We start from the raw sequence: 26,006 nt of genomic DNA on the forward strand, positions 1-26,006 counted from the left end.
AGCCGCGCGCAGGGCGCCCCCCGGAACGTTTGTGCCCCGGAACGGGGAACGCGGGGCCGGGGCGCGGCCGGCGCGGCGCGGGGCCATGTGGGCGGCGGCGGCGGCGGCGCGGGGGCTCCGCGGGGCCCGGCTCAGGTAGGGCCGGTACGGCGCTCCGGGGCCGGGCCCGGCTCAGGTAGGGCTGGGGCCGGCTCAGGTAGGGCCGGCACGGCGCTCCGGGGCCGGGCCCGGCTCAGGTAGGGCTGGGCCCGGCTCAGGTAGGGCCGGCACGGCGCTCCGGGGCCGGGCCCGGCTCAGGTAGGGCAGGGGCCGCGCTCCGGGGCTGGGGCCGCCCTGCCCCAGGGCTGCGGGGAGGGAGCCGGGAAGCGCCCCTTAGCCTGCCCAGCCCGCTCCCGGCCGTGGCCCCGCAGGTGAGGTCGGTGCCTCGGCACCCGGGCCGGTTCTCCCCCCGTGACAGCCGCAGAGCCGGGACAGTCGGCATCGCTCTCCTCATCTGAACGGCCATGGTCCGACCTCCCCCATACCAGCTCCTCTAAGGGGTCATTGTCAGAGCCTGAAACTAAAAGTGCTGTCACCTATCCAAAAGCCGGGTCTGTTGCACCCCTCGGTACCGGGTGGGCTCACACCGCCTGTCCGTATTTGGGGTCAGTTACCTGGCTCAAGAGTTTGAGGGCATCTCTGGGCCAACGCTGTGTCCTGCCATGAATGAAGTGGCCCAAGATGGTTCAAACTCCTCACTGTAAAATGTGAATAGCAAACAGCCCCTGTGCAGAATCAGACACCACGGTCAGCTCCTGCTCATGCCTTGTGTTCCTTTCCCTCCTGCAGCTCCTGGCTGCCCCAGCGGGTCCCACTCCAAGGGAGTCACTGGCAGAGCTCCTTGCTGGGGCTCAGGACGTCCCTCCCTGTGAGGTGAGTGCAGCTTTCTTGGACCTACACACAAGTGTTCTCATCCACTGGGGGAACAAATTCTCCCAAGTCCAAAATTAACCTTTAACTGTACATGTTTAAATCTCTATGTGCCAAAGCAGTTGGGAACTGTTGGCCTCTTGTGGAGAGTTCAGAGGTGACACAATTACCACTCCGTGCTTGTGGGTAGCACAGCCACAGAACACGGCTGGAAATGTTGGGATTTATGCAGTGCTCCAGAATTCCCTGCTGGGCAACACCAGTGAAAGCCTGGCTGAACCAGAAACGCTTGGCTGTGAAGGCAGAGGCTGCCCACGTGTGTTTCTGTGCCACATTTCAGTGTCTGTGTTTTGTTTTGATGCAGCTTGATTTAAAATACCCAGGTGGCTCTTAGGTGCTGTTGGGGAGGGACTGTTTCACCCCATAAATGTTTGTTCAGGCTGCAGGCAGGAATGAGGGTCAGTTTGTGTTTGTGGGGTGTGCAATGGTATCTTGGACCTGCACGGAGAAGTAACATCTACAGCCTGGACTTGGCCCCAAATGCAGACATTTCAGAAGCTTGTATAAAACCACCTGAAGTCTTTAATGTGGAATAACAGGAATATTTGTTTAAGGCCAGGCTGGATGGGGCTTGGAGCAAGCTGGTCTAGGGAAAGGTTCCCCTGCCCATGGCAGGGATTAGAACCACAGGAGGTTTAAGGTCCTGTCCAACATAAGTATGACAAACCTGCTATGCTGCATCTGAGCCAGTTAAAACAATTCTAATTCAATTTTTTGTGGAACTTCCTCAGGTCATTCTGACGTTCAGCACAAAATTGCTTTTCCCAGGCAGTTACAGAAAATCTCAGCAGACATGTCACTGGAAATTGCATTACTTGAATAAAGCTAATGGCTGGAACTTGTGTCAGGGACAAATTAAATAATGGAAAAGAAAGTGATAGTTGCTGATGTTGAATTAAAGGACAAAATATCTTCTTTCATTTACTACTTCCCTTGTAGAGCACAGCCAAAGAAGAAGAAGAAAGTGGATGTGAAGAAAGAGCAAGCACAGAAGGAGCGTATGAAGAAAAAGCTTAAAAAGTTGGAAAAAGCTGCCCCAGAACTGATTCCAATTGAGGATTTTATAACACCACTGAAGTACTCGGAGAGCAACAGGTCAGTGGTCTGCCTTTCACCCTGCACCTGCACTCACAGTGAATTTCTTCTGCACAGCTGCAACATAGTGCCAGCCTCGGTACAAAACCTTACCCACCTCCATCAGGGCAAAAATGTGGAAATGTTATTTGTTCTTGCTAAGAATAATGAAAAACTCTGCATTTCCTGTTAGATTGAGGAAGACCTCACAGACTGAGTAAATTACTAGTGAATTCAGTGTATTCTCTGGGCCTGGTGGGGGGTTTTTGCCTGGTGGTGGGATTTTTGGTTTGGGCATTTTGTTTTTCTTAGTTTGGTCCTTGGTCAGGCTGTTTCTCCTTTGCACTGTTACCCTTCTCCTCACCAGGGTGCGAAGCCTTCCCACTCTTTCTCCTGAAGAGGCTGAAAGAAGAGTTTTGCTTTTGAAGAAGTGGTGTTTGTTCAAGCAGAAACAAGATGAGGCAGAAAAGAAAGCAATCAAAGCCCTGGTGGGATCTCAGCAGGAGGCGCTGCGGGAGCTGCAGCTGGAGTCCGAGGAGCTGTACCAGGCAGCAATCCTGAGGGACGAGGCGCTCTTCCCCTTCGAGAGGGACGGGCCCAGTTACACCCCTCCCCTTCCTGGCTACGACCCCCCCGAGGGGAAGTGCGTTGACATCACCAAGGTGTACACACAGTGAGGGGGAGCTCCTGCTGCAGCTGCTGAGGTGCTCAGCGCTGAAGGAACAGAGATTGGAGTAATAAACAATTTCTCCTGCAGGTTACAACACTGCAGGATGTGACTGTACACAAATAAAGGAAGTATCTCTGTGTTTTAATGACTGTCCAGGTAATAACACACCTAGCAAAGCTACACAACTTACAGAGTGGCAAAGCCAATTTTTTTTATTTTATGTTGCCATGTAACTGTTGTAACTAAGTTTCTGTGGGTTTGCCCTAATACAAACCAGATCTCTCTCTACATTCGTTTAAACCTTTATTTTTCAGTTGTGTTGAACCCCCACAGCACACACCACCAGTGGAGAGCAGCTCCACAGAGGGGCAGTTCCAGGGCGTGCAGCCCACAGGTGAGGAGCTCTTCAAGCACCACAGCCCTGGTTCTGGGAAAAGTCCTTTAAATGCCATTGTTTGGGATTGTCCTGAGCCAGAAAGGAAGAGTGCCAGCCTGGTTCTTTCTCCCCATTTGGCAGGCCTGGGGTGGGCACCTTGTTCCAGAAGTGCTCAATGCCAGCTGCTGGGGCAAGAGGCCCTCAGAGCAAGAGCATGCATGCAATAATTTGGAAGGTGCCTGCTGAAATGAAATCCTGAAATGTAAGTCAACAGTAAAAGACCACAACCAAATTAATCACCTCATATCTCCCTTTAAAAATGTTCATTATTTAAATAAAATTTCAGAATTTTTGAGCGAGTGCTAAAGTATTGTAGGGCAGAGCTACAGCTGAATAACTTCAAGATGATGTGGAAAGGGAAAAAAAAAGCATAATTCTGAATTGTGTATTATGGCACCGACCAAACACAGAAAACAGTCTTGTTAATTTGATTTGTCGTGGTCAAGTGGTAGATACCAGTCAGGTGGTGGGCTCTTCCTGAGCTTCCACACTGGAGCATATTTCTGTTTTTCCATAACTCGAGCTCTTTCACTCTTGCACAAAGCTTCCTGAAATACAGGAAAAAAAATATTACCATAATAGTGTTGGATGTTCCAGTCACACAGAGCTGATTTCCTGCTGTGAACATCTGAGATAAAAGAAGAAATAAAAATTTATCATGCATAAGCAGAAGCGCTGAATGTTATCTAAGTAAGCCAGAATACAAGTTTTAACTAAGTCACATTTATATTTTGCCTCTGGCTCTAAGTTAGGAAGGAGACTGGAAGGAAGCTGTCCTGGCTGGCGGGAGGAGGAGTTGGCTGGAGCCAGGGGCATTTCTGCACACCCCAGGAACGCCTTTCCCTGTAACGCGGCGGCTTTTCCTTTTAGAAGGAAACGCCAGAGCAACAGAGATCAACAGCGTTTACAGCTGAAAACGGAAAACTCTCCCTGGCTCCTCACGGGACGTTAAGAGAAGCCGCCCCGGCCCCGGCGCTGCCTTGCCCGGCCCGGTACCTGCGCGGCGGCGCTGCGCTCCCGCTCCCAGGCGCGGCACGCCTCGTAGTCCTCCCGCCAGCGGCCGCAGGCGGGCAGCGCCCCGTGCGCGTAGTAGTGGTGGAAGGCGTGCCGCAGCCCGCGGCAGTGCTTCCACTCCGCCCAGTAGTCCTCGCACGAGCGCGGCGGCTGCGGACGGACACGGCCGGGCTGAGCGGAGTCCCGCCGGGCCGGGCCGAGCCCCCCGCCCCATCCCATCCCCATCCCGACCCCGGCCCGGCTCCCCCGGCCCCGCTCACCCGCCAGGAGCCGCCCGTGCCCTCCATGCCGCCGCCGCCAATGCCCACCGCGCGTACGGCGCCGGCCGCGCCGCGGCCAATGGCGAGGGGCGGCACAGAGCGGCCCGGCCCCGCGGCCAATGGCGAGGGGCGGCTCAAAGCGGCCCGGCCCCGCGGCCAATGGCGAGGGGCGGCACAGAGCGGCCCGGGATCGACAGCCAATGGCGAGGGGCGGCACAGAGCGGCCCGGCCCCGCGGCCAATGGCGAGGCGCGGCACAGAGCGGCCCGGCCCCGCGGCCAATGGCGAGGCGCGGCACAGAGCGGCCCGGGACCGGCAGCCAATGGCGAGGCGCGGCACAGAGCGGCCCGGCCCCGCGGCCAATGGCGAGGCGCGGCACAGGGCGGCCCGGCCCCGCGGCCAATGGCGAGGCGCGGCACAGAGCGGCCCGGCCCCGCGGCCAATGGCGAGGCGCGGCACAGAGCGGCCCGGCCCCGCGGCCAATGGCGAGGCGCGGCACAGAGCGGCCCGGCCCCGCGGCCAATGGCGAGGCGCGGCACAGGGCGGCCCGGCCCCGCGGCCAATGGCGAGGCGCGGCACAGAGCGGCCCGGACCCGCGGCCAATGGCGAGGCGCGGCACAGAGCGGCCCGGCCCCGCGGCCAATGGCGAGGCGCGGCACAGGGCGGCCCGGCCCCGCGGCCAATGGCGAGGCGCGGCACAGAGCGGCCCGGCCCCGCGGCCAATGGCGCTCGGCAGCCGGCAGCGAGCAGCGCAGGCCGCGGGCGCTGCCCCGGAGGCACCGGGACCGCGGCAGCCCCGGGGCTCGGTCTGTCCGAAATGAGCACACAGCACGCAGCTGGGAACGAGGAACTTTACTCGGGCTCGCCGCAGAGCGCAGGGCTGCACCCGGTGCGCTCGCCGGCAGACGAGGCGCACGGGATACACTCGCACCAGTCCGAAGCTGCAGCGGGGTCCCTCCGCTCCCTACACGTGCCAAGAGCTTGCTACGCTACGTTAGAGTATCTGAACTATTAAAAGGCATGTTATGAATTATAAATATAAAAAGCAATTACAGGGGCTTTGCTTAGAATGATTAATAACCCAACACCTGAAGCCAAGCTCGAAGAGACTCCCTGCACTAAAATCCTAAACACCAAAGTCACCCTTCATTTGCACCACACCAAAAAGCTGATCTGAAATTGTGGCAAAATATATATGAAGGAAGGAAAATACCAAGCACAGAGCAACAAGAGATCATCATCACTCAGGAGATGAAGGGAAGATGTAGTCTAAGAACCAGACCCTTAGTAAGGTAGAGCTTGCTAGTTTTGCTTCTCAGGTTTACCACACACCTGTGCTCCCCTCTTTACAACACGTACAAAAAGCTTCTTCCAAATCCCAGAACTTAATTTTCAACTGAAAATTAAGAGAGTCTGACAGCTCCAGCTCCCAACACGAAACCAAAACACCAGTTAAGTGCTCCTGTGTTGCAAAACGACCTGTGAACTGCAATTACGAAGATCCAAGAGCTGCACCCAATGTTTTATTTCCCCCTCAGGAGCTGCAGGCAGCACAGCTCAGGGCTTCCTTCCCTTCTTGCGCAGGGACTGGCCTTCTCCTGAAAAGGCAATGAACCGGCTTCCAGATTCATCCTGGCAAAGAGAAAGGGAAAAAAGGTTTCACCTCTTGGCTCACTGCTTGCGTGTGATGGAAGCTGAACGATTGTGAGCAAGAATACTCCACTGACTGTAGACATTTCACATCCCTAATCTGGGCAAAAATCACTTTCTTCCTGAAAATAAAACAGTAGCATTTTGGTGACCTTTCAGCCAGCTGGCTTAACAAACTGACACCAGGCCTGTCTTTTTCCATCAGTGACAAGGACATCAGAGGTTTCATTTGACTCAAACCATTCTAAACCACTGCCACTTTTTAAAGGAAGCATGCTTTAAAAAAAACAAGGGGAAAGAGAGAGGGGCCACAAACTTGGATCTTAGTTCTAATTCTGTGCAAAACTGGGGAGGATTCAACTTTATTTACCTCCTCCACTTTCTTGACCAGTGGGCGTGAATTCCTAATGAACGTGATTCTACCGATCTTGAAGTCATAGTTGGGAATTCCTCTGGAAAAGAAGAATAAAAACAGTATGCTTATATACTGTTGAATTTGACAAAGAGAAACCTATTCTGTGTCTGAAAGTGTAATACCAACAGTGACTGCCTATTTTCATTTATAAATAATTCCAGAGTTAAACCACTGAGTTATTTTCTGAAGCTTGCAGAAGTAAATAACCAAATACTGGAGTTGTTGTGGAAGCTTGGCCACAGGCACGTTTCCACCAGCCTGTGGATAAGAAAGACTATTTTCTAAAGTCAAACTCACGACAAAATTAGGTTGTTTATATTGCAGGAGCAGGGAAAAAACCAAACTCTGCCCAACCCCTGATGCTGCACTGGTTTACAGGTGGATGATACAGACATACCTTCGGATGTCTCCTGGTTTAATTGGGGAGGGACTGGGCTCCACACCTTTCTTCTTGCCATCCAATCTGTTCCCAGATCCAGAGAATGCCTGTGGATACATAACCAGTTTTAACTGAACTCCTGGCATTTGAAAGCACACTGCACAAGGACACTGTATCTGTAAAACCTTACAGGAATTTTTATTTAGTTATTTAAATCAGCATGCTTCTTTTTGGTACATGTAAGCTGATGAATCGTGGGTGTAGGGGTCTGTTTCAGCCTCCCATCTGCCCTTTGCAGACAGCAAGTCCTGCTGCTCCTGGCTGTGGTCACACAAACATTCCAGGCACTTGCCAGTTAAATAAACAGCATCTCTGGAACAGGTACTAATATTTTGCAGAACAACTTTCCCTCAGCATTTACAGCATTCAGAAACCAGCAGAAACAGGGCACTTACTCGAAATCCTATATCGCTCACATATCCACTGTGGTCTGCTTCCACATCCTGAGAGGGGAAGAACAAGTTCATTTTGTTCTGACATGCACTGACATGAAAACAGTTCCAAGTATTTCTGACCAAACAAAACTTCACAGCAATCACTTTCCCAAAATAACAGTTGGTAAACACCAGTCTCCTAAGGAGCATATGCAAAAGATTCTGGTAAGTAAAATTTACCCCTAAGAACTTGTTTAAATTAATAAAAATATGTTGGCACTCTCTCCACAATCAATAGTGACTTCTAGGGGATGCATTTTGGAAGAACAAAAGCTGAACGTACTGCGGCCTCTTCGTGTTGTGCACTTCTTTCTGGTTCCTTGTATCCCAAAGGAGCATCAAAATCCACCTATTTGCACAAGAAGCATGAGAAAACCCATGATGAATATTTTTCTTTAAATCATAAGCTTTATATTACTATTCCTCAAAACTCCATAAACTATTATCACTCCATTGGATCTAAAAAGAACTAAGATTTGGTTGTTAAACAATTTAACTCAGAACTAAAAAAAGACCAAGCCTCTTAGGAATGAACCTTAGCATGTAATGGAAACAGAGCAGTAAAACAGCTCCACAATATCACTGGAACATGAGTCAAGACAAGCTATTAAATAAAACCCAGATAAAGCATGCCAAAGCTAAACGTTCAGTTCTGGGCTCTGCAGTGACCTGATGTTCATCAGGATCACAGATGGGGTTACAAAGGCACAGAGCACTCCCACGTGAGTCACCTTCCCACCCCATGGATTGCACCCTCCTTGCAGCACCAGCCAGGCTGGGTGTGCAGAGCTACCACTGCACAAGTGTCCTCTTCTCTTGGGAGGACACACTTGGGGCAGACTTTCCCCATCAGCCTTAACTTACGTTCATGTCACACTCTATGATGGACACAGCCTTGTCTGGTTTGGTCTCCATTACCCGAAGCTCATAGATCTGAAACAGTCACAGACATTTGAGGATTGCATTATGTGTGAGGAAAGCACATCTAAACCTTTGCCTCCAGACCTGAAGTACTCTTTAGGTTGAGGACTAGGTACTGCAGGGTCTCTAGAGAATTTAAAAGCAAAAGCTTTTAACTTAGAAGCCAGAGAACCCATTACTGCACCTTGCTCTTACTGTACTTTAAGCTGCATTTTTGAAAACAAATTCTGAATTTAGGATAAATTCTTTCCCTTGACTTGCAAAACCTTCAATAGCACAAACATTTATTTTCTTGTGAGTTCAAAGAAATTTAAACAGTAGCTCAGAAAAATACTGAGCTTTTTCCTGACTCCATTTTTCCTCCAACAGCAAACCAACTGTGAAATCTGCCATGGGGCTTACTTGTCCAAAACACTGCACAGCTCTGGGAGGATTGTTTTAGTACCAACATCCAACAACTAAACTTAGTCTACAACCCTCAACCCTAACTGTACCTTTTCATTGTAGTTGATGGCAATCACATCCCCAGTAGTCAGGCAGGCAAAGTTCCTCAATGCATTTTCCAGTCTTTGGAGTATGTTAAGATGAAATATTTGTTTTCAGTAAAACATCAAAGCCTCAAAGTCACCATACTGTAGATCCCTAATCCTTAGCTTCTCTAACGTGGTTTAAAAGTCATCAGTACTGCAGATAGGATTCTAGGAAATGTTAGGATGCATAAATTCTTCAAAGGGACACTCAAAACTCATTGGATTTTATGCCAACACTCCTTCTTCAGACACACTTTGTACCAACAGCTGACCACATCTCTGTACAGCAGCTCCCCATCCCTTTTGCTTTCAGAAGGAGCAGAAGTGGCCACGTACTACTGGAAGTGTATGAGCCACACATGAAAGCTCACTCTGTTTCATCATTCCAATTTGGAAGAACATTTTTTCCCCCTTATTCCACAATTGAATAGGAAGGATACACAGCTTTGGGATTGGTGATGTCAAGAAAATCTGGACTTTGTGGCTGGAATTTTGAGTAAGTAGCAACTTGCAGATTGACGCTCTCCACTTGCACCAGGCCTCCTTCTTCCAGCAGCAAATTCTGCATCATCTGCAAGAATGGGAACAAACACACAAAGCCCTAAGAATGGGTCTGATGCTTTCAAATCTCTCTCCTGTGTTCATCAGCTCTTATGGAGATGCAATTGCAGGAAGAACTGTCAGGTGCACATTAAAAGCAGTCTGCTTTGCTCAGTTAAATTCTGCAGAGGGAAGCCTGAGCCAGAACCAAAGGCTGCTGTAGGAACACGACCAGCAGAGACAGGCACTGCCAGGAAACATTCCACCTCCTTAATATTAACCTTGGCAACTCCCTACTCCTACTTTTCAGGTTCTGACAGCCCAGCAGGAGACAGCTCACCCAGTGTGGAAGGTAACAGATGCCCTCATCAGCCACAAACTCCAGCACTCCACAGTGAGTCATCCTGTCTGAGTTCTTGTTGGTCAGCTTGAACAGCATGGGGTACGTAATATTAAGGCGGCCTAGTGAGAAAGGAGAAAAAATTTTCTTCGTTAAAAGCCCCTAGCACATTTCTGAAGCTTTCAGAGATCAAACATCACCAAGAGCATGGAGAGGATTGCCCTCACACCATTATCCCAGCTGCTCAGAACTACAGAGAAAGCACACACACAAATGAGTGTGGCCCTGCACTCAGAACTTTAAATGCTCAGGGAACCCAGCACTTCAGATGTCTGTACTTGAAGCCCCATGAATTCTGACAGGAAAAAATTAAAATACATATTTTAAACTAATTATTGTCACAGTGTCTATTTAAAATTTAAATAGATAACTAAAATACTGTGGTATTTGCCTACACATTAGCTCCTATTGCTAATGTTGTTATTCCAGGATAAAGTATTCACTTACTGAGTTGATCCAAAGCTGATGGTGGCATAATTACTGCAGAAATGAATAAGAATGTAAAATTAGGAAAACATCTGTACAAGAGTACATAACACACAATTTTATCCTTCCTTTCTCTAAAATCTCTTTAAAAAGGGCAGATCCTAAAATCAGAAAATTCATTTTTACACAGAGAGCTCAGTAGAAGCAGTCATGACAAATATCCCTGCTATGTGGAGATTTCAGCATTATAATCAGGGAAAAATAAAAGAGAAGATAAGGTTTTATAATACTTTTACTGAATAAAAATTTTCCCCAAGCTAATTTTATTTGTTAGAGCTCACAGGTGCTCTTCAATCCATACCAACTCAAAACAACACAGCATTACTCTGACAGCCTGAAAATTAAGTTGCCCAATCTACTTGCTTTCTTTATACAAATTTAAAAAAGTGCAACACGGTGGGGAGGAGAAACTCCTTAACCACAAACTTCCATGGCTCACACTAGATACAAGATTGTAACATAAACTTTACAGATGAAGACTCTCTCCTTCTAATGCTCATAAACCCCGTCTCGGTAAACATTTTTAGTTCCCGAGTGATGCAAGGGAACGTGACCCCTCCTCTTCCTCCCGGCCCGACCCGGCTGCCCAGCTCGGTCACCGTGTTTTCAACTACCCCACACTATCCACAAACACTGTCCCAGCAGTTTATTAGGCAGAATAAAACATGCACATACTCTTCCCGCCTTTCTCCACATCTGACCTGTCATTAGGCCCGGCCAGCATGGACACCGAGAAGCAGCGGTACTGCGTTGAAAAACGGTTCTGGAACACGCGGGGGATGGGGTGGTCAAACATATTGAAAGAGAACTACGGAGGGAAAACAACACACAGAGAGCAATGGTCAGTATCTAGAGGATACAGGGTGTCCCAGCCCCCGCCGAGGGCCCCCCCGCCGGCCCCGCTCTCACCATGGCGGCGGCGGGCGCTCCCTGGGGCGGCCGGGCCGGGCCGGGCCGGGCCAGCGCCGCTCCTTCGCCTCACGGGCCGGGCCGGGCCCCGCCCCTCCCAGCGTGCCGCGCGGCGCCGGCCGCTGGGCGGCCATTGCGGGTGAGGGCGGAAGGCCGGCACTCGCGCCCTCCGAGTCGGCAATCGCCGGGAGTTCCTCCTGCCCGCTCGGCTTCCTTTCGGTCACTGGGCGTTGATGCGGCCCTGCTGCCTCTTCTCCGCTCTCTTTAATGGCAAAGCGGCAAACCGCCCGCAGCAAAGATGGCGGACATGGCGACAACACCCAGTAGGGCGCTTCCGGCCGAGACCCTCTCAGGATTGGCCAGCAGCGCGTATCGTCACAGCCTTCTCCGCATCCCATTGGCGGAACCCCGAAAAGGATTGGGCAGCTCGCGCTGCGGAGGCGGGAGGGGCGCGTTCCTATTGGCCAGCTCTGCGTGAGGCGCGGGCCAATGAGACGCGGCGCGGGTTTGGCGCCCAGTTTGAGCGGGCGCGGCCTGCGGCTCCGCCGTTCCCGCCGCGCGCGCGCTCCCGCCATGTTCGTGTCCGACTGCCGCCGGGAGTTCTACGAGCTGATCGTCACCCAGGTGGGGCGGCGCGCCCTGGCCGGCCCGGGGGGCTCTCCCGGCTCTGGGCTGCCGCAGGGTCGGTGCGGGGCGGCCCCGTCTGCCCGCGGCGGCTGAGGCGCTGCGCTGCCCGGGCCCGGTGCCGGCCTCGCTCCGGGGCTGAGGGCCGGGGAGCGGCGGCCGCGCTGAGGGCGGCGGGTCCGGCCGTCACCCGGGCGGTAAAAATGCCTTTCCCGGGTGTTTTCCCCTTTCCCCCCCTGGGAACCGGGACAAAGCAGCGGCAGGGATTTCACTGACGGTTCGCCTCCTTCGGCAAAAGTGTTCTTGTGTGTTCTGGGTCTCTTGCTTAACCATGACATCTCTGAACTATTTATTTTAATATCTTTCTAACTGCTTTGGTGTCATTTGCTCAAATACTAAATGCTGTTTTCTGTAATCTTTAATGTTTTTCCTTAGTCTTGTAGCTCATCTGTTTGCTACTTGTATTTTTAACGCAGGGTTTGCTTAGCTCCGTTCACTGTGGTCAGGTGGTGAAGCTTTTGTTGGACAATCTTTTGGCATTTCTACCAACGAAATAATATTATGGACTGTGCAAATGAAAGCATTTATCTTAATTTCTCCAGCTGTTAGCTAAATCTCAAAACACCCTTCCCCTACGACCTAAAACAACACTCTAACAAAACAAACAAAAATCAAACCTCTCCCTGCCCCCCTCCCCAAAACAACCTTGATTTAAGGGACAGAATTTCTTTCCTGAGCTGCCTTGCTCTTCTCTTCCTTTTGCTATAGGATTTTTTTTTAGTTGAAACTTTTGCGGATCTGTGCAGAAAACAAAGGCCATTCTAAACACAATGAAAATAATTGTAGGGCTTGACTAGGTGTGAAACTTTGGGTATGTGGAGTTGCTTGTTTTTAATATTGACAGATATCCAGACTGGTTAATTTTGGTTGCAGTGTCCATTCAGAAGCAATCTTGTTTTATGCTTATGATGATCTCTGTCTGCATTTCTGGTGTCTCAATGTTCTATGCATTTATTGTACCAGCACACTCTATTTGGCACCTGTATTAATCCTATCATTTTGTTATTTTTACAGCGTGTTCTTCTTCTCGTTGCTTCAGATGTTGATGCATTATGTGCCTGTAAAATCCTCCAAGTAAGTCTTGGTTCGTTGTCACTGCAGCTGACAGCATGAGATCTGTATGTCCTGAGCATGGGTGTGAGCTGGGCACAGGGGGAGGCTTTCATCCCCTTTTGTAACATTTGCTTCCATGAGTCGTGGCACTGAAAGCTGCTGAGTGGTAGTCTCAGAGCTGGTGCAGATTTGTCATTTGGGGTGTGTTTATTGTAAGGGTTTGTGGAATAGCCACAGCCTGGTGCAGCATTGCAGAGAGGCTGTTTCCCCTCCCCTCTGCTCACAGCTGTTGCTTCCTTGCAGGCTTTGTTTCAGTGTGACCATGTGCAATACACACTCGTGCCAGTGGCGGGGTGGCAGGAGCTTGAAACTGCCTTTCTGGAGCATAAGGATCAGGTGAAAACATACTGGAAAGTTTTTGAGCTGTAGCTCATCTTTTGTAAAGATAAACTGCTTCCCTTCCCCAATTTAAAATGTCAACATTTAACTCATTATTATTAGTGGTTTCTTTAAGCTGTGGTTACATTTTAATATACCAGTAATAAACTTGTCAAGTTTTTAACATCACCTCCACCAAATGTGCTATAATGTTGATAGAGTCAAATGAAGTTTGCACACAATTTGAGATACAAAGGTGCTGGTACTGAATGTCCAACATCCCTGAATTGTGTGCTTTGCCTTAAAAAAAAAAATTCTGCCTCAGAGACATCAAATATCAGAAAGTAAACACAAGTTTTGGCACTGATGAGTGCTCTGTAGGTTTTGTAAACATATTTTCAGTTTTCCATGTTTCCTGGCAATTTAAGTAATAAACTTCCTCTTTTTTTTTTTTTTTTTTTTTTTTTCAGTTCAAATACTTTGTTCTTATTAATTGTGGTGCCAATGTAGACCTCCTGGAAATCTTGCAGCCTGAAGAAGACACTTTTTTTTTTGTGTGTGACAGTCACAGACCGATCAATGTAGTGAATGTTTACAATGACACACAGGTAAAAGTTTCCTTTCATAAAAACCTCCCCACAGTGTGGTGGAGAGCAGTGTAGTGCTTTTCTGTGTTTGCAAAACTGGTTAGAGCATTAGCTTGTAGGTCAGAAAGCAGCATTAATAAATAAGCATTTGCTGTAGTAGTTTACATGACAAGAAAAAAATCCTTTTTCCAGTAGTGAAATCTCTAATGTTAGCACTGTGGTGGTTGTCAGTAGTAAGCACCTGTTAATGTTGTTGCTATAAATCAAACTGCCATAAATCAGAGGATAAACATCCCTCCAGAGTGTGACATGTATTATTTCTCATCATCTAGCAGCACCTAAATATCAAAGTATTAAGCACAAATTATTTTAATTTAACAAGCATTAAAATGATAATTTTTTCAATAATGCTCTAACAAAGGAATATGGATTTTTACTCATATTTTCTATAAATCAGTTATATTTGTATTAAAAAGCAATATTTTGTTATGGCAGGAATTAATACAGCCTAAATGAATTTTTAGTTTCTTTTCGAAGTAGGAGTGCATTTTGCTCACTAAATAAGTTACTGACTCTAAAATCCAGCTTTCTCCTTGCTAGATTAAGCTGTTAGTCAAGCAAGATGATGATCTCGATGTTCCTGCTTACGATGACATCTTCAGAGATGATGATGAGGAGGAGGAGGACTCAGAGAATGAAAGTGAAGGCTCAGAACCCCTGGAGAAGCGCAGACGCTTTGAAGAGGTTGGTTTCACTGCTGACTTCTGAAAGGAAGAAAAAGGATACTGCTATTATATATATATTTACATCATAATCATATTTGAATTTAAAAATTGTGTTCCGTTAGATCACAACTCCAAGTGCAAGATTTAAAAATAATCTACAACAACAGGTAGCTTCACATAAACAAAATATTTATCTGAACCACACAGAAATATTTTCTCCAAATTAAAAAAACCTGTTTGAACTTATGCATAATTCTTTTATAATCAGTGAACTGGAGAGATCTGTCTCCTAATATGTGCTGTGGGCTTGGCAGTCTAGCAGTAAAACTTGTTTAGATATTCACTCCTTAAAAAAAAACCTGAGCAGATACAAGCTCACAAATAGTTTAGCAGTGCATTTTGTCTGTGCTTGTAGCAGTAAACTAACAAATTGTACAATTAATTGTACACATGAAATTAAATTGCACTGTCACTTGTAGCATATTTTCTATTTATATTAAAGTAAGCTAAGGCATGAGACCAGCAACATTAAAGGATAACTAAATATAAAGACATCTTTAGATTTAATAGGTATTTCATGTCAGCTTTGTTGTCTTCCCATTAGCATTGTACTTTTTTTTCCTACTAATACAAAAAGGGCACTGTCTTACCCAGAGAAGCTATCCAATTTAAAAGAAAATTACAAATACACAAAAGCTTTTCTCAGATCTGTTAAATATTTCACAAAGATCTTATGTGTGCTCCTTGGCAATATTTTTTATATACTTTTCTCATTAGATGTTGTTAATGGCAATTATTTTTAAGGAAAATAAATATTTTAAATGAAAATTTAAATTACCTCAATTATTAAACTTTCATTTTTAAAATGTATCTAGATGCTAATGTATTAGAATATTTTTTCTAGCTTTTTAACATCCTGGAAATTAATTTACAGGAGATAATAGAGAGGACAATGAAAAGGAGACAAAGGCGAGAATGGGAGGCACGCAGGTGTGTAAAAGGGCTTTTCTGGTGTTGCTTCTTTTTCTTTCATTCTTTGATTAAAATTGTGTTAAGAATACAAACACAAGATAGCAAGCTGTGATTTGTAAGATGCTTTAGTTATAATTTTTTTTAGAAAGTTGAGAGAGATATTTAGTATATAAAAATAAAATGTTTAAATGGAGGAAATTGTAAATAGTAATTTAAAATTTGGGTACCAATAGGTGCATTGGCTCACTTCAAACAGCTGTAATATTCTTATTTTGTCCTTCTGTTTTCTACTTTTACAATCCCACTGTAGTCAATAGGAATGAGCAGGACCAAATCAGATAAAATGGGGTTTGAGGAACAGTGATGTAAATATTTTTCCTTTTTGCTTTATGAGTACATTTCAGTGTAGTTTCCACATTTTTACTAAAGTCTAATTGCCTTGTAGATAAACAATTTCTAGTCCAAGTTTAATATTTTTAATTGCTGAAATGAAATTTAAATATTAATCACCATTCTGGCTTATTTTTTTTAATTGGCTCCAATGACCAGTTCCCCACTTAGTCAAATCTGGTTTTTTCCCCATTTTAGACGAGAAATTCTTTTTGATTATGAACAATATGAATACCATGGAACCTCAGTAAGTATAAACTCTGTTTGCCATAAAACTTCAAGGTGACTTTTAAAGGTAATTGGACACCATCCAACGTTATAATTATCTATTACAATTATATAATTATCTAATAATACTATGCAATATAATAATATTATTGCATCTTGCATTTTTGTATCTTATTGTTGTATATACATATGATGCAGTTTATATATATAAGTATTTTAACTTAATTTAATGCTTTATGGCTTTTTTAGATCTTTGCAAGGATATCTATCTATTTACAAAAGACTTTTGCATGTAGGGAGGTTGTTTGTCTTTCAAAGTGTCAGGATATCCCAAACACAGCACTTAGAACTTCAGACTGTTCTTTCTGTCATTTGGCCTCTCTGATTATTTATATGTAATTAAGTGTTTGCTTTCTATATAATGCAGGTTTACAGAGCTCTCTAGACTATTTTTCTTCCTACTCAGTATCTTAGGAAGCAGCTGGCAGACTGTCAGAGTGCAGGGTGGTTTCTGGGGCTTTAGTAACGTGTGCTGGGACTTGGCAGATTGAGCTGTTCTGTTTGTTTAGTGGACTGTGTCTTGTGTTCATTTGTCTTTTTGCTTCTCCCTCTCGTAGTCTGCAATGGTGATGTTTGATCTGGCATGGATAATGTCTAAGGACTTGAATGACATGCTGTGGTAGGTTTCCATCATCATTTTTTGTAGAGATTGGAAGCTTAAGCCTGCCACAAAGACAGGCATGGTTTCCCAAAATTATTTGGTTTCACTATGAGATTCCAGTTTCTTTTGGGAGTGGATGTTTGTCTTCAATGAGAGGATGCATCTGTGTAAATTAATTAAAAGCAACAACAGGTTTTGCATGGAAAATGGGAGAATGGTATTTATGTGTATGCCTGCAAAAGAGGGAATAGTAGGAAATAACTTTGTTATTAACTTCTCTGGGCTGCTGGTAAACAATGGTTTCTGATTTGTTCTGTTAGACTCTTGGAGGGTTAAATATACTCTACTGGAATATTTGTTGGTTTAACCTTTTTTTCTATTTCTTTTTTTCCAAAAAATTTAGGTGGGCTATTGTTGGCCTAACAGATCAATGGGTCCAAGATAAAATCACTCAGTAAGAAAGTTTTTTTTTTCCTAAAGTTTATCTTTTTCTTCTTATTCTTTCTCATTTATTTGTCTATCTTTTAAAATTTTATTTTTGGGAGTAGCTAGCTGCAATTAGTAGAGATCAGGAAACATAAGAGTATTATTTTAACAGATATAAGTAATTAACAGTGATATTAAATATATTAATGCCTGAATGTGATCTGTTGCCTCCCAAAAATAGGAAAATATATATATATATTTTAAAAATTATTTTTTATAATTTAGCATTTTTAAGCTAACTTTTTTTTTTTTCACAAAATTATAAATAAATCACTTCTGCTCTGGGAGGAAACTGTGTTTAATGGTAGTTTACCTGAGCATGAGCTTGGTAGAGCTTTATTAATGAAGAAACTTTTGTATGTTCTGTATCCTCCAGGTTCCTTTACAGTTTTAGATAACAAGTTTCAGATATTTTTCCTCTTTTTTTGTTTTCTACTAGATATGATCAGAATTCTAGTATTACATGTGCAGACTTAAATTCTGGTGTTAAATTTTTACTAATACATGGACATTTAAAAATAGATTAGTGTAATAAGTAACTGATTTATTTGGTCAGTCTATTGTTTGTTTTTGTTTTGGGTTTGGGGTTTTTTGTGGTTTTTGTGGATTTTTTGTTGTGGTTTTGGTTTGGTTTTTTGGTGGTTTGTTTGTTTGTTTGGGCTTTGGGGTGTTTTGTTTTCATTGCCTGAGTAAAAAGATGAATATTGAAAAAAAATTATTTTGAGTTGGGAGGGTTTAAAAATGTACCCACACTTTTCATGCTGTAGACTTTAGGAAGCATTTTTATTTTTTTGTAATCAAGAACAAAAATTCCCAGGCAGAAGGTGAAGTGACATCCTTGCTTTTGTCGCAGAATGAAGTACGTGACTGACATCGGGATCCTGCAGCGCCACGTGTCCCGCCACAACCACCGCAACGAGGATGAGGAGAACTCTCTGTCCATTGACTGCATGAGAATTGCATTTGAGTATGAGTATCCTTAAAGAAGGTTGGGGTGAACCCCTCTGGAGTTTTTATCTAGGGGACAAAAAATCCCAGCACCATCTCTGCTGAGAATGGAAATAAAATAAAGGGAACTCCAAATGTTTTGCTGTGCATGGGTCCCTCTTCCAGCTGCTCGTGGGGCTTCAGTCCAGCTTAACCTTTCAGACCTGGTTACAAGTCACCATTGCTGCCCTTGGGTTACCCACCTGAGCTGCTCTCTGCATGTTATGCAGCACAGGCATGCAATATGTAAGGGCAGCTGAATCCTACTGGTGGAGTTTGTAGGGTCAGAGGATATTTGTGTTTGCCATTATTTGCCATAACTCCTGCTCAGCCTGCGCCTGGCACTGTACCAGCACTGGTCTCTCTATGAAAGTCTCTGTAACACCTGCTACACCTCTGCCAGCCTCAAGCTTTGGTCTGTGCAAGGGCAGAAGAGGCTCCAGGAGTTTTTGGCTGACATGGGGTGAGTTACAAAACTTTGGATAATTTTTTCCAATGCCTTACAGGAAAATATTCAGAATATAGCTTGCAAGTACTCAAGCTGTCAGCTTTTAAATATGATTGTGGGGCTCTGAATGGGTGGCAGTGTCTCTGAGTTACACAACTTGTGTATTGGTTTACAGGGAACACTTGCTGTATGCTTTTATGGAATGGCAGCTCAGCAAAGTAAACTCTGCTTCTTTGTATTCGCTTTTCAATGACTGAAAAAACAAATGCATGCAAGTTTAGTTGGACTTAACCTTGTTAAATTTTCTCATAGTACTTTTAAAATGATTAGATAAAGGCAAAATACTTGTTTCTTCTGGCATACCTGTCAATGAATTTTTTCCTTCTGTTCTTAGTTTGCCCTTGAAGCAAGTGAAACAGAAGTTTAATTCCATGGACATGTCTTTGAAAGAAAATCTTCGGGAGATGATTGAAGAATCTGCAAACAAATTTGGGTAAATTGTTTTAAATACAAATGTTTTATCTAAAAATACTTTTCAATTAAGTTAAAATATTTTTGTTTTAAGATGATCTAATATGTTGTTTTTAAAAATGATTCTTAGATTGACAAAGTAACACTAGATTTGTTGCAAATGTTATACAAGGGTTTTTTCATGTTCTTAAGATTAACATAGTGGGGAGACAGCTGGTCAATGTTGATAATGCTAATAAACTTTCCTGGGTTTATTTCATTTTGCAGAATGAAAGATTTGCGAGTTCAGACTTTCAGCATTCACTTTGGCTTTAAGAACAAGTTCTCAGCAAGTGACATAGTTTATGCAACAACTTCTCTCATGGAAAACACAGAGAAAGAGGGGCCTGAAACAACTAATTTCATTAAGGCTTTGGACAGTCTCTCCAGGTACTAAAAATATGTCTCTTCAGTATTTTGCAATTTTATTTAGGGCAATGTATTGGGATTATGGATCTAAAATATGAATTGTTTCTTCATAAGCTGTTGAAGAAAAAATCAAAATTTCCCTGCGAATAGTATTTTGATATAATTTTTATGTGAAAAACTTTATTGTACTAAGGAGGTGTCTATTTTTATTCTTTTTGTTGCAGGGGTAACCTGGACAAGCTGCACCAAGGCCTGGACCTAGCCAAAAAGCAGCTACGTGCCATTCAGCAGACAGTGGCCAGCTGTATTTGCACCAACCTTGTCATTTCCCAGGGGCCATTTCTTTACTGCTCCCTCATGGAGGTCAGAACTGTGTGTTTGGATCTCATTTGACTCTCCTTTTCGCCTGTATCATCCTTGAATAACAGTTTCCTTAAGTGCTTGGCCCAGCAAGAATTACTCTGTAAGAAAGAACCCGTTGCTCTGTGCTGTGCTGGGTCAATATTGACATTGCTCTGAACCTCCCAAAGGAGAATCACCCCTCATAAAGGGGAGAGGGCTTTGCTGCAAAGCTGGGTGAGCTCAGCCTCCTGTATTGCAATGGTTCTTGTTAGTGTTCTTTGAGCCACACACAGCTTCTAGACTTGTTAGTACATAATAAAACTAACTAAGAATTATCTTGGGCTGTAATTGAAATAATTCTTCTATTCCTAGGGCACACCAGATGTGAAACTGTTTTCCAAACCAGTGTCTCTCTGTCTGCTTAGTAAATACTTACTGAAGTCATTTGTTTGCTCTGTAAGTAAATCAAAAGCATTTCACTCACAAACTTGGGGCTGCTGTAGTACTTACTGTTCTGTCAGATACTTGCAGTTGATTATTAAAAGCATTAGAGGAAACTATTAATAATGTTTTTCTGCTGATTGATTGGATGATTTTAGCATATTTGTGAATGCTGCTCTAGGGAAGATACCTATTTGGAAATTTCATAGCTTTGAGTTTCCATTACTAAGATAATAACAATCTAAACATTTCTGTAATTTTGTAAGTTTTGAAATTTCACTGAAATTTCCATTAGTCCTTAAAGTGACTTTTACTGCAAGGAACAAGTGAATTAAGATATCCTGTAAAGAAACCACCTTCTGTTGAACTGCAGAATATCTGTATCCCTAGGTGGCACTTTGTAATGCCATCTCAGGAGGAGAGCTGATATTAAATTGCTTTCTGAGCCTTGTGTAACAAAGAGGTTTTCTGACTTCCAGACAAAAAACAAGCGCTGCAAGCTGCTGCCCCTGGTCATGGCTGCACCCATGGATGTTGAACAGGGAACTGTCATCATGGTGGGGATTCCTCCAGAGACAGAAAGCTCAGACAAAAAGAAGTAAGCAAATGGTTTGCAAGTTCTAAACCTGTCTCTGAAGTAAATATATCTTTCCTGTACCTGTTTAACACTGTTTATGTTGACTGGAATGATTATCCTTCTCAAAAACACACCTTCTGCATACTGTGTGCATGGGGTACTTTGAGAGAGGATACAGATCTTCAAGACCTTCCTTGTAAGGTTTTTTCTTTTCCTTCCCTCTTAAAAGAGGGAAATAGTTTACTGCATGGCCCATGACTTCATTTCTAAAAGCCTCCAATGTAAAACTTTTTGCAATGAATAAGTGAGGTGTGTGTTGAATACACAGCACCTGTAAAAACATCTGGAAGCCATTTCCCCCTCTCAGCCATGAAAAAATTCCTTGCTTTTACCTCAGTAAACATCCTTTCCCGTGCCACTCACTGGTGTTTCTGCTCCTGCCTCAGCTTTTTCGGAAGAGCCTTCGAGAAGGCGGCGGAGAGCACGAGCTCGCGGGCGCTGCACAACCACTTCCAGATGTCCAGTGAGTAACGGGCCCTGCAGGGGGCGGTGCTGGCCCGGCCCTTGCTGAGGCTCTGCGGCCAATCCAGACCCGTGGGTGAAGAAAAACAGTGTAAAAGAAGAGGGATCAATAAGGACGGGATGGATAAAGACATCTATGTGAAAGACAGAGAATACGTGTTGGCTAACGTAGTGTGGTAGATGCTGAAATGTCAGGCAAAACCCACATTTGAATAGACTTGAGATATTGGAATAAAACACAAAATGTGCTCACTGCCATATGTCTAGAGTCATGAAATATTGCCTAGGCAAAAGCAAAAATTAAAAATTACAGGGAAAAGACCTGGTGCCAAATTCCAAGATTCACAAGACAGATATTGGCAAGTATTCCTGAGTAGCAAAAGTGTTGACCTCACCACATTCTGCTGATGTTCCTTGGAATGAAAATTAACCCAACTACACCACAGCTGATGTTGGAAAGACTCAGTATTGTAGAGGGTATAGCAGACCCCAATTTTAAGTTCTTTTGCATGATATAAGAGTCAGGGAAATAATTCAAAACTGCATAAGGGCAAGCTGACTTCGTGGTGAGCCATACTCACTGCAATATAGGTCACATAGAACAGTCTTTTTTCCCCCAACACCTCACATCTAAAAAAGTAAATACAAAGCATTTTTTTGTATTTTCACTGGGAATTCCGAGTGCTGCCTCCTGCTGCACAAACCACAGAGCAGCCAGCCTGGCTCTGAGAGCTGTGCTCTGTCTGCACTGACAGTGTGCACATGTGCACTTCATTTCCAGTCCATGATGTTAGCTGGGAAGGCTTTAAATTTAGCAGCCTGCTTTGATGGGACATTTAAGCAGTGAAATCAGCCTTGCACTTGCTTAAAAAGAGACAGGCTTTTTTAACAATATCTATCTATGCATGTTGAATATACATAGAAAAATTCTTAGATGTAATAAGTGCCTGCTCTGTTGTGGAGTGAGCACCTACAAATTAGTTTGCTAATATTTAAGCACAAAAAAAGCAACGTCCTTTGCATTTTGTTCAAATAGTTGCTCCTTCTTAAAGGTGAGTAAGAATATAAATTTGTGTACTCAGGCTTATTGTTCTTCAAGAGAAGATACCTGGTATATCTTCTGGTGATATCTGGTATATCTTTCAGTTATTTCCACCCTGTAATAAAATATTTTATATTTTAGTAATTGAATTGAAAACAGAAGATCGGAGCAAATTTCTGGATGCACTCATTTCTCTCCTGTCTTAAAGGTAAGACACAATAAGCATTACTTGAAAAATTATTATGAATCAAGTTACCTGCCACTATCTGTAGAATATATTTTTAAAATATGGCAACTTTTAGTGAAAATATAAATTAAAGCTAAGAGTTTCTTACAAAGACAACTGTTTTCCTTTGGAGGAGGAGTCGGACAATGTAAAAGCAAAACTTTTTCATCCTTAAGAGATTTATTTAAGTTTCATCATCCATGAGCTTCTCTGTCATTGTTCCTAACTTTTTGTGGTTTTTTGACTTATGGTGGGAAAGGAGCATCAGTTTGTGTAGTGAGAGAAATGGCAATATTAGCTAATTGTAGCTGATCCTCTGCTACTGACATTTAATTCTGATGGCTTGCTTGAGCTCAGGATGGAATTTTGGCCACAGCAGTGCCACTGGCTTTGATGTTAATGTAGAATTTGCATTTTTCTTTCCCAGTGTTAGGGTTGTGCCTAGGTTGGTGTGTAGTTTCTACCTGGAAGAGAGATGGGGATATAAGAATTTATTTGTAGTTGTCAAGTAGCTGCACACGAGTTCAAAGCTCTTTTTTAGACAGCAGAGGCATGCGTGGCTCACAGGATTTCTACATCCATTTGTGTCTTTCTTTACACTTTGACTACTGATTGTTTTGTCTTCTGCTCTTCTTATGCAGTAGTGCCTTTTGTCTCCTTGTGCTGGAAGCTGAGGATGAGACCCTCTGAAATGGTTTTGGATGTTCCAAAGGTCATGGTGCTGCAGTTGTGGTGTATCTTAGCTACTGGTACAGGCCTGGACTGGTGTTTTTATGCCTTTTGGGAGGTCAAAAGGATTTTGATCTCAGCACAGAGTTATTGAACACTTCTTTTTCTAAACATCCCACCCTGGTAATGGCAAAAGCTGTCACCTGGTATTTGTACATTGGATTTCTATTTATCAAACCTGCTTTTATTAGTAGATGTACTTTTGTGATGTTCAGTTGTTGACTGATAACAAAAAATAGGTTTTGAAGTTCCATATTTATATTACTGTTCAATTGTACTTTTAAAATTGTCTTGAATGTTTTTTATTTTTTAAACAAACTATTTGAAACTCTCCTTGAAGTTCTAGAATGCTGAAAATGTTTTTTAGTATTACTAGATTGAAGTCTTGTAGTTTAATTGAAAGACTTGTTTAGTGAGAGGAGTTTTTAGATTTCAGGGTTTTTAAAATCCAAATACTGAGTAACTGCCAAATACCAAATGAAAAATCCATGGAATGCCAGTGTCAATAAAGCCATTTCAATCATAGATTGGGATACTATATTGACTTGACCCTGGGAATAATTTTCCTGGAAGGAGGCTGAAGAGCTATGATAATTCTGTGTGGAGTGTAGCACTGTAAATATTGACAGAGTAGTTATCCTGTTCCATGGCAGATTTCCTTTTACTTTGGTCATATGAAATGGCTCCTTGGCCTCCCCCTGCTGAGCTGTGCTGGCTGTGTATATGTGTACATGTGGAATGCTCTTCTGCTTGAAGTGTTTGCTTGGATTCACTGTGACTTCAATGTTTTCATCCATTGTAACAAATACGTAGAGGTTATGTATCATTACATCATTCTTTGTACATATTTTAATACAGATTAATTTAATATTAAATGTGATTTAAATGTAGCCAACAGAAGCCTAATTAAACTATCTATTTTTATTCAAAAAAGAAGTTGGTTTGGGTTTTTAAGAACTTTTTTTTATATGGTGTCATCTTATCTGAATAAAATCCCTGTGCCAAGCTGGCATGGCTAAAAAATTGTTCTTCCTAAGATAAAGCAATGCTGCCTTTTGTTTTTGCATGCTTACCAAGTAGTATTGGCAATAAATTATATTGCCCCTTGACAGCACATTTTGGGTTTTACACAGCATACAGAAATTCTATCACTTTTCTGAACTACCTTGCTGGGCTTTAGGTCCCTGGAAATGGAAACACAGAAGTTTCTGCTGTCTTTTGAACAAATAATGCCAGGCCAATTAATGTGTAAATGGTACAAGTCTCTGTGGCAGTGAAGTGCACTTCTAAATATTTTCACTTTATTTTTCAGCTGCAAACTGCTGAGTGAATTAAATGAAATCAGATAAATGTAGGAAATTAATTAATTTATCACAAAATAATCACTGCCATTTCCACAGTATTTAATGACTAACTAGTTCAGCCCTATCATATATTTAAGACTTCTCTTACTAGGTCACTGTCATGTCTTGAAAAATGGACAAATTTTCAGGCACAAGCACCCTTTAGTTTCATCATGTTTTGTCATACTGGGAGGATGAGAAGTGGGAGCTAGTTTTTATGCTGGAATGTGTTGGTAATTGCTTTCCTGCCAGATTCTTCAACCAAACGTGTGTAATATAAAACATAAACTTTCCTTGTCCCTCCTTTATTGTTTTTCTTTGTTGGTTGGTTGGTTTTTGCTGGTTTTTAAGGTTCAGTTTTTCCCAAGACCTGCTGGAAGTGCCCAGAATGCTTATGCAAATTTTAGAATTGATCAGCTGTTGAACTGATTCCCAGGTCATCCAAATGTGGCTATGAATGAGTCAGGAGTGTGGAATGCTGTGTAAAAAGAAAGTTATTAAATCTGCATGGACACCTGAAGAAGTCTCTGCCAATAGATAAAAATGTTGCATGTCAGCATTTTGCAATGTGGACAGTAGAATCCAAGGCTCCTTATGTCATTTATTTTAGGCTACAGAATTTTTTGATTAATATGTTAATACTGTCTGGGGAATAATTGTATGAGGAGATTGTGCAGCAGTAACTTGGTGGTTTGAGTGGCCCATTGAAATTTGTGTAGGTTGGGTAAAATGGTCACTTGACATCTCTGCCTGAAGAGATAATTATGCTTTTGATTGATTATCCCAAACATAAATTGTGGCTCTAATGATATCTTAAATAGAGCACTGAGAAATCAACTTAGCCTCTGAAATATACAGTCATATTCCACCTAGCCATGTCTGAATGCAAATGAAACATTCCCTGAGGCTTATGTTGAAGCTGCAGTAACTCTTCCAGTGTTTGCTTGCTGTAATAGCAGCCTCCTAATCAGTTCTTTAAATATTTCTGCTGCTGCTAATCTGAGAACAATAGCAGTATGAAACAAATCCTTTAAAATGTTTTCATTTTTCTTTAATAAAATAAAATGTTGAAAATCCTTAAATCCCAAAGTACTGAAGCAGCTGAACAGGCTGATTTATGCCATTCCTGCTCAGTGATTCATGGCTGGGGTTCTTATGGG

General features: G+C 43.5%; 4 protein-coding genes and 1 long non-coding RNA gene across 7 annotated transcripts; 2 read left to right on the top strand and 3 right to left on the bottom strand.

Annotated features, from left to right (window-relative positions):
- Nucleotides 1-10: 10 nt before the first annotated feature.
- Nucleotides 11-3,815, top strand: MRPL40 (mitochondrial ribosomal protein L40). The gene is made up of 4 exons (XM_064392040.1): nucleotides 11-135; nucleotides 829-912; nucleotides 1,909-2,064; nucleotides 2,411-3,815. The coding sequence occupies exons 1-4, from the start codon at nucleotides 86-88 to the stop codon at nucleotides 2,718-2,720; spliced, it is 600 nt and encodes a 199-aa protein (XP_064248110.1). The 5' UTR covers nucleotides 11-85; the 3' UTR covers nucleotides 2,721-3,815.
- C17H22orf39 (chromosome 17 C22orf39 homolog) lies at nucleotides 2,998-4,551 on the bottom strand. The gene is made up of 3 exons (XM_064392041.1): nucleotides 4,424-4,551; nucleotides 4,146-4,313; nucleotides 2,998-3,697 (listed from the first exon to the last, which is right to left on the bottom strand). The coding sequence occupies exons 1-3, from the start codon at nucleotides 4,448-4,450 to the stop codon at nucleotides 3,572-3,574; spliced, it is 321 nt and encodes a 106-aa protein (XP_064248111.1). The 5' UTR covers nucleotides 4,451-4,551; the 3' UTR covers nucleotides 2,998-3,571.
- A 1,363-nt stretch (nucleotides 4,552-5,914) lies between these two features.
- UFD1 (ubiquitin recognition factor in ER associated degradation 1) lies at nucleotides 5,915-11,280 on the bottom strand. Its single transcript, XM_064392259.1, has 12 exons — nucleotides 11,147-11,280; nucleotides 10,913-11,045; nucleotides 10,199-10,231; nucleotides 9,692-9,813; nucleotides 9,252-9,382; nucleotides 8,776-8,848; nucleotides 8,225-8,293; nucleotides 7,644-7,709; nucleotides 7,322-7,369; nucleotides 6,885-6,973; nucleotides 6,443-6,524; nucleotides 5,915-6,054 (listed from the first exon to the last, which is right to left on the bottom strand). The coding sequence occupies exons 1-12, from the start codon at nucleotides 11,147-11,149 to the stop codon at nucleotides 5,980-5,982; spliced, it is 924 nt and encodes a 307-aa protein (XP_064248329.1). The 5' UTR covers nucleotides 11,150-11,280; the 3' UTR covers nucleotides 5,915-5,979.
- A 357-nt stretch (nucleotides 11,281-11,637) lies between these two features.
- CDC45 (cell division cycle 45) lies at nucleotides 11,638-24,439 on the top strand. The gene is made up of 19 exons (XM_064392258.1): nucleotides 11,638-11,770; nucleotides 12,845-12,904; nucleotides 13,187-13,279; nucleotides 13,732-13,869; nucleotides 14,449-14,592; nucleotides 15,508-15,563; nucleotides 16,134-16,182; nucleotides 16,781-16,842; nucleotides 17,228-17,278; nucleotides 18,164-18,283; nucleotides 18,629-18,760; nucleotides 19,140-19,238; nucleotides 19,484-19,645; nucleotides 19,849-19,987; nucleotides 20,339-20,422; nucleotides 20,887-21,005; nucleotides 21,431-21,507; nucleotides 22,690-22,756; nucleotides 23,416-24,439. Exons 1-18 carry the CDS (start codon nucleotides 11,720-11,722, stop codon nucleotides 22,752-22,754), a joined length of 1,701 nt encoding a protein of 566 aa, XP_064248328.1. The 5' UTR covers nucleotides 11,638-11,719; the 3' UTR covers nucleotides 22,755-22,756; nucleotides 23,416-24,439.
- On the bottom strand, nucleotides 14,194-21,535 carry LOC135282460 (uncharacterized). 3 transcript variants are annotated; one of them, XR_010348617.1, is made up of 3 exons: nucleotides 21,377-21,535; nucleotides 19,109-19,222; nucleotides 14,194-14,612 (listed from the first exon to the last, which is right to left on the bottom strand). It is a non-coding gene; the product is annotated as an uncharacterized LOC135282460 (long non-coding RNA). The 3 variants fall into 3 exon arrangements; XR_010348618.1 differs by lacking the exon at nucleotides 14,194-14,612 and adding an exon at nucleotides 18,073-18,256; XR_010348619.1 differs by lacking the exon at nucleotides 14,194-14,612 and adding an exon at nucleotides 18,073-18,998.
- Nucleotides 24,440-26,006: the final 1,567 nt, after the last annotated feature.

This window comes from Passer domesticus, chromosome 17, assembly GCF_036417665.1.
Source record: "Passer domesticus isolate bPasDom1 chromosome 17, bPasDom1.hap1, whole genome shotgun sequence".
Taxonomy (NCBI): Eukaryota; Metazoa; Chordata; class Aves; order Passeriformes; family Passeridae; genus Passer; species Passer domesticus.

Excerpts from the sequence above, each read along its gene's own strand:
- CDC45 (XM_064392258.1), top strand. The coding sequence starts at position 11,720 with ATGTTCGTGTCCGACTGCCGCCGGGAGTTCTACGAGCTGATCGTCACC. Across the intron at positions 16,183-16,780 it reads ATGAATACCATGGAACCTCA|TCTGCAATGGTGATGTTTGA; the intron begins GTAAGTATAAAC and ends TCCCTCTCGTAG. Across the intron at positions 19,239-19,483 it reads GAATCTGCAAACAAATTTGG|AATGAAAGATTTGCGAGTTC; the intron begins GTAAATTGTTTT and ends TTCATTTTGCAG.
- MRPL40 (XM_064392040.1), top strand. The coding sequence starts at position 86 with ATGTGGGCGGCGGCGGCGGCGGCGCGGGGGCTCCGCGGGGCCCGGCTC. Across the intron at positions 136-828 it reads CTCCGCGGGGCCCGGCTCAG|CTCCTGGCTGCCCCAGCGGG; the intron begins GTAGGGCCGGTA and ends TCCCTCCTGCAG. Across the intron at positions 913-1,908 it reads AGGACGTCCCTCCCTGTGAG|AGCACAGCCAAAGAAGAAGA; the intron begins GTGAGTGCAGCT and ends CTTCCCTTGTAG.
- C17H22orf39 (XM_064392041.1), bottom strand. The coding sequence starts at position 4,450 with ATGGAGGGCACGGGCGGCTCCTGGCGG. Across the intron at positions 4,314-4,423 it reads GCACGGGCGGCTCCTGGCGG|CCGCCGCGCTCGTGCGAGGA; the intron begins GTGAGCGGGGCC and ends GTCCGTCCGCAG. Across the intron at positions 3,698-4,145 it reads AGCGCAGCGCCGCCGCGCAG|GAAGCTTTGTGCAAGAGTGA; the intron begins GTACCGGGCCGG and ends CCTGTATTTCAG.
- UFD1 (XM_064392259.1), bottom strand. Across the intron at positions 8,294-8,775 it reads CCATCAACTACAATGAAAAG|ATCTATGAGCTTCGGGTAAT; the intron begins GTACAGTTAGGG and ends TGACTGTTTCAG. Across the intron at positions 6,055-6,442 it reads TGGTCAAGAAAGTGGAGGAG|GATGAATCTGGAAGCCGGTT; the intron begins GTAAATAAAGTT and ends TCTCTTTGCCAG.